The 10403-nt window shown below is 36.5% G+C and overlaps 1 protein-coding gene across 1 annotated transcript; it reads left to right on the top strand.

The window, feature by feature from the left end:
- Positions 1-3270: 3270 nt before the first annotated feature.
- On the top strand, positions 3271-9018 carry LOC112782350 (uncharacterized). The gene is made up of 13 exons (XM_025824703.3): positions 3271-4204; positions 5051-5129; positions 5245-5301; positions 5614-5669; positions 6531-6759; positions 7010-7096; positions 7186-7260; positions 7343-7423; positions 7749-7813; positions 7894-8083; positions 8184-8272; positions 8383-8497; positions 8682-9018. Exons 1-13 carry the CDS (start codon positions 3618-3620, stop codon positions 8721-8723), a joined length of 1752 nt encoding a protein of 583 aa, XP_025680488.1. The 5' UTR covers positions 3271-3617; the 3' UTR covers positions 8724-9018.
- Positions 9019-10403: the final 1385 nt, after the last annotated feature.

Below are 10403 nucleotides of genomic sequence, written 5' to 3'. Positions count from 1 at the left end.
TCCTATCCTAGTTATCCTTATCAATGATGATGAAAATTGAACCTTAATTCCACTTAGTTAACCTTTGCTAGAGCAAGGGAAAGTCAAGTGACTAATTAGTTAGATCCTCAATTCCTAGTTAATCCCTAAGGAAAGATTGGGATTATTGAAGTTCAATTCAATTAGCAAAGATAACAATTATCAATCATGTTTGAGTTTGATAACTCCTGAGTTACTGATTTCTTAACCAAGACCAAAAAGGAAAAAAGTAAATCTACTGGAATAAAAATGTCTTCAGATTGGAAGCAACAGTAATATAAATAAAAGAGAGCAATAATAAACTGAAATACCTCAAATAACATTAATTCAAAAGAGTAATCTGTAACATAGAAGAATTCATAAATTAAATTGAAAAGATAAATAAAAAGGAATGTTGAACCTGATAGAAAGAGATAATCCTGAAAGCGAATAAAATCCTAAATCTAAATCCTAAAAGAGAGAGGAGAGAACCTCTCCCTCAAAACTACATCTAATTCATGAATATTAACTAATTGGAGACTCTCCTCTGAATGGATGTATTCCCCCACTTCATAACCTCTGATCTATGCCTTCTGGACTTGGAATTGAGCCAAAAAGGGCTTCAGAAATCGCTGGGAGTGTTTTCTGTAATTTTTGGTGCGTGGCCTCTGTCATGCGTCCGCGTGGGTCACGCGGTCGTGTCGTCTGGAGTTTTCCTTGCCACGCGGTCACTTCAGTCATGCGCCCGCGTCAATCATGCGATCGCGTCGCTGCCAGTTTCTTCAAAAACTCCGTTTTATGCTTTCCTTCCAATTTTGTATGTTTCCTTTCCATCCTTTAAGTCATTCCTGCCTTAGAAGATCTGAAATTACTCAACACACGAATCACGGCATCGAATGGAAATAAAGGGTAATCAAAATAATTATTTTTAAGCATAGGAAACATGTTTTTCACATACATTACATAATAAGGAAGGGAAAGTAAAACCATGCAATTAATATGAATAAGTGGGTGAAGGATTGAATAAATCACTCAAATTGAGCACAAAATATATCATAAAATATGGGTTTATCATATAACCTAATATTCTATGTCTCATTTTGTTTACTTTGTACATATTGATTGTCTTTTTAAAAAATTAAAATTGTAGAAATTGCTCATGTGTTCTTAGACTGGTCATAACAATAGAGGATGTGACAAGAAGAAAGAAGCTATGGCTAGCGGAAAAGCTGCAGTAGGTACTGGTAGTCAGCATCAGGGTGCAGCAGCAACAACTAAAGGTATGAGTGTTGATGATGTTGATAAGGATGCTACCAAGAAGCAAAAGATGTATTGGGAAGAGACTTTAGAGACTACAGATGTTGAAGCCTCAGTTTCAGATTCACCTAATGTGAATTTTTTGTATTCACTCTCCTCTTCTAATTATTAGCATGAAAATCAATTTATCTTGCACTAAACATTTGACTTAATGCAATCATCCTACATAGGTGAATGTTGATGTGGTGAACTCTGTGAACCCTACTGAAGAACATATGGCAGTAAGACTACCACCGTCACAACCTTCTCACCTCAGACCTGTCCCACTACAACCTACTCCTATAAGGCCTACCACACCACAACCATCTCATGTTAGACCTACACCACCAACTAACCAACCTCTTCCAAGAGTTACCAGACAAACAATACATGGTGCAAATCAAGGGACCACTTCAAGATTTATTCAATTCATGCCAACTCCACCATCCACAATTCAAACGGCATGCAGATGGCCAGTACCTGTGTTTCGCTTACCAACAAGAGAATCTTCAAGTGGGAACAACAATGGGAGTTCTAGTGGCAGCAGTAACTCCACATCCAACAAATATGATTTTTCTAGTGTGACATTGTTTTTTGATCAAGGACTTACTGGAATGAGAGCTTTAAAATTCTGATACTATGGGTTTTTTTTGTAACTTATGTTTAGTGCTTATATTGCACTACTTGATGCTTTCATGTTCATGGTTTGTTTTGGTATTTTTAAGTAATTTGGATTTACTACTTTGACATCAAATCTCATAGACTTGTTTTGAAGTTTTTGTTGATAAAATGCTTATGTTAGAATTATTTTCAGGTTTATTATAGCGTATGGAATGAACGTCTTTTATTCAGTTTTGTTTTCATGTCACATTTTCGTTATTTAGTGTACAATACCAGATTTTCAGCTAGATTTGTCAATTCACGACATTTATGTCTTGTTTTGTCAAATACGTATTACATTCAATGTCACAAATATCAAATATATCAATAATTATGGGCACTAATGTCATAATACAACTTGACTTTTTTACACCAAGTGAAGATATTAACAGAATTTTAAAGTTTATTGTCATTAAAACCAAATAGCCACAAAAAAGCCCCAAAACAAGATACACCATACACACAATTATATATTGATTAATTGGAACATATTCTAGCCTACACAAATTAACAAACCAAAGAAAATTATTATAATCCATGACCTAATAGCTCTAATTTCACCCTGGAGTTTTTCCATCTTTAACAAGATCTTCAAACTATTCTCTCGAATCTCTTTTCTTTACCTAGTGACATTGACCTCAGGGGTAGCACAACAACTATCTTGATTTTTTCTAACAAGGACTCTTGTCAATCCCTCCGTCAATCTCATCCACCCATACAAAATACTTGCAATCCATTGTCTACCGCGTGAAACAAAGGAATAAGGAATCATTCACAATAAGTTAACCTAAATAGAAACACAAAAACAAAATGACTTATCTTTCGTAGAGGGCACCTAACGAACCATCTCCCAAGATTTGTTAAGGTTTCAGATTGTAGCAACACCATATCCTGTTCACAGAAGCATCTCTCAGATAGAATTTTCTCTTCACTCCTCTTGAAAGATGAAGTCCATTTTCCACTGATGCTTCCATTTGAAAAATAATGATTATCTTTGCTTCTCCTAAACATTCTAGGGTTTCTAATTTTGAATTTAGAAAACAATTGAGGATAAATTAAGAAAAGGAGTGATTTTATAATGGTAACAACATATTTGAACACATCACATTGCTGTTTTATAACCAGATAAACACTTAACGTGTCATACTGGCCTTTAAATTAACGGAGTAAACGAATTCAAGACGTTCGGGTATTTTTGATAGACTGATCCAATTTTTTATGAGTAAAAAGTTATTTTTCATGTTGTATAAGTATTTTTGTTCGCGTTCGTAAACTTTATAGATAAAAATGGTAGTTTTTTCTAAAATGTTTATCAGATGCAAGTGTAATTTTGTAGCGAATGATGATTAAAAACAACAAAAGGGTTACGAATTAACGAAGTAAATAATAAAATAACGTGTTTTGGGAGTGTTACTCTTGCTAGCTAATTTTGGCGACATTTGGCGTTCCACGCGTATATATTTGATCCGAGTTGTTTGTTTATTGATACACTGTTCAAGAGTGTTAAGCGATTAGGCACTCGAGAGGAACCAACCAAACCATACCCGTCGACGTTTTTATTCATCCCCATCTGAACCAACAGAAAACCCCCAAAACCCTAGAATTTCAGGGATTCCTCTGCAATCTCTGACACAAAGCGCGAGAGATTGAGAGCAGCAACAGCAATGGAGTTCGACGAGTATGACTACTTGGAGAAGACGGTGGAGGACCATGACGACAGAGATTCGTCTAAGAAGACCAAGAAAGACAGCTCCGAGAAAACCTACCGGAAGCGCGACGAGCTCGACGACGATCTAGACGCTGCCGCCTACGACGGGCGCATCAAGAAGTCCAGGGCCGACGAAGAGAACGGCTCCAAGAAGGATCGGGATGGCCGCGATAGGGAGCGGTCCTCCCGCGACAAGGACCGCCACAGGCACCGCAGCAGCGACAGGGAAATAGACGGTGAGCGGAGCAGCAGAGACAGAGATAGAGACAGTGAGAGGAGCAGCAGGGACAGAGAGAAGGAGAGGGAGAAAAGCAAAGAGAGGGATAGGAGGGAGAGGGACAAAGAGAGGGAGAAGAGAGAAAGGGACAGAGAGAAGGAGAAGGAGAAGGAGAAGGAGAAGGAGAAGGAGAAGGAAAGGGAAAGAGAGAGAAAGGAGAGGGAGAGGGACAGAGAACGAGAGGAGGGGTCCAGGAGGAGCAGGTCTCGTTCCGAGCGAGACAGAGACAGAGACAGAGAGCGTGATTTTGACTCGAGAGATGGCCGGTAAAGTATTCTTCTTCCTCAGCTCAACGCCCATTTTCTTTGGTGCACTGTGTTTTCTTTTTTTACTCTTTTGCTTCAATTGTTAGTCCGTTAGTCCTATGAGTCAATGCTTCTATAGCTAGCTCAGTCTGTTGAGGTTGTTAGTTAACTTGCATCGGCGACAGCCAGCATTCGTTGTTAGTTTCAAGTGAACGCTTAGTGGTACATGGCAGGTTGTCTACATTGTTATGGCTTTTCCATGGGTATTTAAGAAAGGGAATGATCGCTGTTGATTTTATTTCTGCTTTGGTGCAACGCAATGCAGTGTTGAGTGTTTTCCCTAAGCTACTAGCTGAACATTGTTTTGCTCTAAAAAACTTTGTAATGCCAAATAAAGATTTTGAATGAATTATTTGTGGATAAGTTTTATTCATTTTTTCCTACCATATGTACTGTCTGAATGAGTTCTTAACATGCCCTTGTTTTCTGAGATTGGTATTGGGTTTATACTTAAGTATCATAAGTAGCTAGGATGATGGATCTTTTTTTAAATATTAGAAGTGTGACGATAACAGAGAAAATAAAAAATCCTGACCAGTGGCACTAGTGTGTATCAATATTATAAGATTGATTAAGTGATATGTGATTCTTTGGACTCTTATATTAACAATATACTTTCGAATAATTGCTACAGTTGAGTTTGGGACATAACTTCCTCTCAAGAATAGGTGCTGTCTTGGACTCTAATGTTAGCGATTCACGTTTGAATTATTGCTACAAATTATACAGTCTAAATATCAGGTTTGGATTTGATGATTTTCTTTATCCCTTATTGTTTTCTAATAGCTGAATTTAATGGAATTACAGGAGACAAAGGGAAAAGAAAGAAGCTGCAGAGCCTGAGGCAGATCCCGAAAGGGATCAGCGAACTGTTTTTGCCTACCAGGTTATTTAGTTAGCTCTATTGTTTTTTCATATGAATATTTTAAGGTTTGGTATATCAGGTTATTTGGCATTTTTTCCCCCTTGATGATTACCAAGTTGCGATGTGGTGATTTCAGATGCCTTTGAAGGCAACAGAGAGGGATGTTTATGAGTTCTTCTCTAAAGCTGGCAAGGTACGTTGATTTTTAAAGTCTTGAATGTTACTTGAAGAAAGTTTACTTTTTACTAGTTGGAAATATTTTAGTTAGGGTATTATATACCCTACACTGATACAGTTATTAGGTTAGGCTGCCTATATTTGCATCCCTTCCCAAGATCCTACGTAATCGTGAGATGCTTGTGCACCGGGATGTCCTTTTCATTGTATAGTTTTTATTAAGAGCAATAACCATTAGTTGTTTTGCGTGACTTATTTAAAAATGAATTCGTTCTTCGTCCTCCTTCAATATTTTCTTAGCTGTACCTTTGGTGATCCTTGCTTTTAGGTGAGGGATGTTCGTCTTATCATGGATAGGAACTCAAGAAGATCTAAAGGAGTTGGGTAAGGCTTTCTTGTAAAATAATTTATACTTCATATGCATGCACTTGTTGTGGTATTAGGATATCCACTTTCATGAATCATGTTTAACTGTATTCTTAAATGGACTAGAAATGCAATAATGATGAGGGATGATGGGAATACCTTGCACTCATGTTTAATCAATTCATCCTGCGTACTCAAGGTAGATGACATTAATCCTGGTTTTCATTTTGGTCCTTTCCCAATTTTGTTCCTCTACATTTGCTGTACAGCGAGGATTTCATTGTTATGCTGTTCAACCTTTTCAGTTTTATATCACTTGTGGTGATCTCTTGATAAGGTTAATGGGAATGAATATTTTCCTTCATTCCTTTATCGTTATCTCTATTTTTTTCTAATTTATTTTTAGATGGGTAGAGTGGTCAGTGAGCGTCTAGATGAGATGTATATGCTTTTCAAGCTATTTGCCTTTTAAAATTGTCCAAGATATATTACGCAATGCTACACTGGTTTTTATGCCAGGATTCATTTTCTAAGGCTTTGATATGCACTTATGGCACATAAGTGAATAAGTGATAAAGATGATGGCTACCTAATGCTACCTTTCTTGGTGGTTCCCCTTCCCCATGGATCATGGTTGCTTCCTTATATTTCTCGATTAAGCTGTAAATGCAATATATCCTTTAGTTTTGTACTTTTTATTCTGACTGGCTAACATTTTCTTTACATGAGTCAGATACATCAAAAGAAACTCAGATTGAGCTCTCTGCACTTGAGTTTTCTTTCCCTACATCTCTTTGCTATATGCTTTATAAGTTTTGATGTAATGGTTTATATTTCATAGTTCTGAAAACTTGACAGACGTTCTTGACAAGGCTGCAGGTATATTGAATTTTATGATGTGATGTCAGTGCCAATGGCAATTGCTCTCTCTGGCCAACTTCTCCTTGGACAGCCTGTGATGGTTAAACCTTCTGAGGCTGAAAAGAACCTTGTTCAATCTAATACTACTAGTGGAGCTGCTGGTGTAGCAGGACCATATGGAGCTGTAGACAGGAAACTGTATGTAGGGAACCTTCACTTCAACATGACCGAGAGTCAACTGAGAGAGGTATTTGGTTTTTGCTTTGCTTTTTATTGTGTGAACATGGTTGGAATGAGCTTTTGTTGCCATTGTTATAAATGAGTACATGGAGCCAACCAATAATTTCATGAAAATGTACATTTGCATACAAGTAGTTTTCTCTAAACTGGTGTAGTGCATTATGCATCTGGTTTGTTGATAAGTTTTCAGTAATTAGAATCTTTATTTGATTTTTTTTAATTTATAATTTACCAGCTTCACACTTCTTTTCATGTAGATTTTTGAGCCATTTGGTCCAGTGGAGCTTGTACAATTGCCACTTGATCTGGAAACTGGACATTGCAAGGGTTTTGGGTTTGTTCAAGTTTGCTACTAACCTTCATCTTAAAGAAAAAATGATGTCTTAGTGATAATACTCGTCTCTGTTATTTATGTATATTCATTCTTGAACAGTTTGCTCATCTTGAGCATTCCAAGGCAGCTCTGAGTTTAAATGGAAAACTGGAAATTGCTGGCAGGACTATCAAGGTAATATTTTTGTGGATCTATCTGTTCTCGGTTTCTTGTACCCTTTATCATGTATGTAATTGATTCTGTTTGTCAAACACAGGTCTCATCTGTAACTGATCATGTTGGAAGCCAAGATACAACTGCGAAATCTGCAGACTTTGATGATGATGAAGGTGGATTGGTAAGTCTCGTGTGTTATGTGAAAACCTTAAACTTCTACTTGGCTAAACGCCATTGGTTTCCTAGCTGAATCAGACAATATTACAAATATGCTTGACGCTTCATAATTAATACATAATATTATGGATTGTTCGGCATGTTTGGTTAAATATCACTTTACAAACTGATAACTCTACCAAAACAGAGTACTAATAATTATCAATATAACTATATAAGTTTTCACGGATGGATAATGAGATGATTACCATTTGATAGACAAGTACATTGATGTTTACCTTTATGGAGTTTTGATTTCTCTCTCTCTCTCTCTCTCTCTCTCTCTGCAGGCTTTAAACGCTCAATCAAGAGCTTTACTTATGCAGAAGCTGGATCGCTCTGGCATTGCTGCTAGGTAGGTATATGTGTGTGTATCCCTGTCTCTCTAATAGTGTACATTTGTCTGTTGTCTCACTCAATTCAAAACACCTACAGCATTGGCGTTCCACCAGTTGTGAATGGGTCGGCCCCTGCACATCAAGCTGTTAGCTTGCCTATTGGTAATCCAGGCATAATACCAGCACCAACTCTCCCAACACAACTTATGACTAACCCAGTTGCCGAGCCGGTTGGAACCCCCAGCGAGTGTTTACTGTTGAAGAATATGTTTGATCCGGCCACTGAGGTTAGAATTAACTGATTTGAGTACTGTTACACTATGCCTGTTTCATTCAATGGGTCACTGATGTCCTATATTATCTGATGTCCTATATTATGATATGCAGACAGAACCAGATTTTGATTTAGACATTAAAGAGGATGTAGAAGAAGAGTGTTCTAAGTATGGGCGGGTGAAGCATATCTCTGTTGACAAGTGAGAACTCATACATGCATACCCTTAGTTTTGTTCTTCTTTCCTTTTCACACATTATGCATAGGTCGCATCGTTTAACTGTGAATCTGTTTTTGAATTTTCATATACAGAAACAGTGCAGGTTTTGTGTATTTGCAGTTTGAAACAGTGGAAGCAGCAAGTGCCGCTCAACGTGCATTGCACCTGAGGTGGTTTGCACGTAGATTGATTTCAGCTTTGTTCATGGTAAGCATTTTTTGGCATGAATTCTGATGCTGACTTCATTGTTTGGCATGGAGTAAATTGTCATCACACTAACCTCCCTTGTCTTGTAGATGGGGTTTAGTCTCGGACAAAAACATTAAGTGCTTCTGTATCACGCCTTTTATTTTAAGCAATTATTCAAGAAACTGTTGCTTCTGTTTTGCAGCAACCTCAGATGTATGAAGAGAAGTTTAAAGGGGAGGTTTGATAGTGTGTGCTTCCGGGCCTTGTGGTGGCTCTTAATGATGACAATCTGCAAATTATTTCTTATATTAGTTTTCAGAAATTGAGTTTGCGGTTATAAATTTTGATTCATCACTCGTATTAGATGTACGAATACAGAAATTCTACTGTGTAGGTGGGGGTTTTCACTTTCATAATTTGCTCGGTGACACACTTATATTCTACATCATGTTTATAATTTTATAGTTAAATAGTACTTGTGTAAAAATTTCTCTTAATGTGAGAACTTTGAAATGACAGTATGTAAAAATATTGATTAACCCTTGTTCATTTTTATAAATTTAGGCACTTTAAATTTGGAGATGAAAAACTAACCTTCCCTCTAAAGTTCCAACTTCCATCCAACATTTTATTAGAAGGCTATAGTGAATTATACAATACAAGAGGGTGGAGACAAGGTTTCAACTTTTAAATGGTCTTGGCAAGAGGAAATAATGAATGGGAGAGAGGCTGAGGAAAGAAGTGCACATCTTTCGCCTAAACTTAGTCTTAAAAACGGACTGGTTGAAATGGTATTATGGAGTGAAATGCGAGGTGATTGTGCATCAAAAGTATAATTTTATTTTGCCTAAATAATGATGATGGTTTAAAGGATGATCAAAAGGAGAATAAAGTTTTTCATATGGGTATGAGACCAAAAAGATGAAAGTCTAAAGAACATCTTAAAGAATAGAATATTTCTTCAAATGAAAACTAAATTGATATAAGTTGAATGGTTGGATTTGAAGTGTACAAATGGTTATAGAAACGGGTTAAACTAGGTGTTTTTTTATTAGTATCACATGCATCAGAATTGCTGTCTTGTGGAAAATAACTTTTCTTCTGAACATCTCTTAGGAGAAACATCTCGTACAGGAGTAACAATCAAATAAGAATTGTATGTACTCCAAGGTAATTTCCCTAATCCTTTTAGGAGGAACAATCATAGTAGATAATTTGGTATATGATTTTTTGTGTGTATATAACATTGTAGAAGCATCACCATATTAAAGAAGAGGATCTTTAGTAAAGAAGGAAGTTGTTTGCAAATATCAAATTTCAAAGGATTGTTATGAAAATATATTAAGACTTTAATTTTATAATTTTTAATTGGTACCACTTAAAAGTTTCAAACATAGTGAGACCATGAGAATCCAAAGTAACCAATCAGAAAAGAGTAGAAAAAGTACAAGAGCAAAAAATCATAAGAAGCCTCTGAAATGTCATTAAGGTTATTTAAAGGAATAAATAGGATAAAAATCTGTCACATCTAATCATTTAGACAAAATGAACAGGTGGAAACAAAAGTTCTCTTTTTAATCAATAATATCCTCCTCCAAGGTTCTAAAGGATAAACAGAACTCCAAGCATGAGGAATTGCCTTCTTGTCCACAAAAGAATTGTAAAAAGTTTGCAGGTTGAGATAAATTGGAAATAAAGGAAGAGTTGAAAGAACATCTCAGCAATGACTGATAAGACAGAAAACGATTATGGGCAATTCTGGGCTGTTCCCCTCGAGCAATCTAGTAAGTCAAAAGGAATATCCATGACTCATAAATTCATTAGCCGGTCCCAAAAATACATACTTACACCTAACAGGTATGTCAAAAAAGCAGCTTTTCTAATATCTGAAGCAAGGACAACAGTAGAAACAAATTCACCATTA

The sequence above is a fragment of the Arachis hypogaea genome, chromosome 20, assembly GCF_003086295.3.
Source record: "Arachis hypogaea cultivar Tifrunner chromosome 20, arahy.Tifrunner.gnm2.J5K5, whole genome shotgun sequence".
Taxonomy (NCBI): domain Eukaryota; kingdom Viridiplantae; phylum Streptophyta; class Magnoliopsida; order Fabales; family Fabaceae; genus Arachis; species Arachis hypogaea.
The sequence above is the reverse complement of the archived record's forward strand: the minus strand, read 5'-3'. Positions and strand labels throughout refer to the sequence as shown.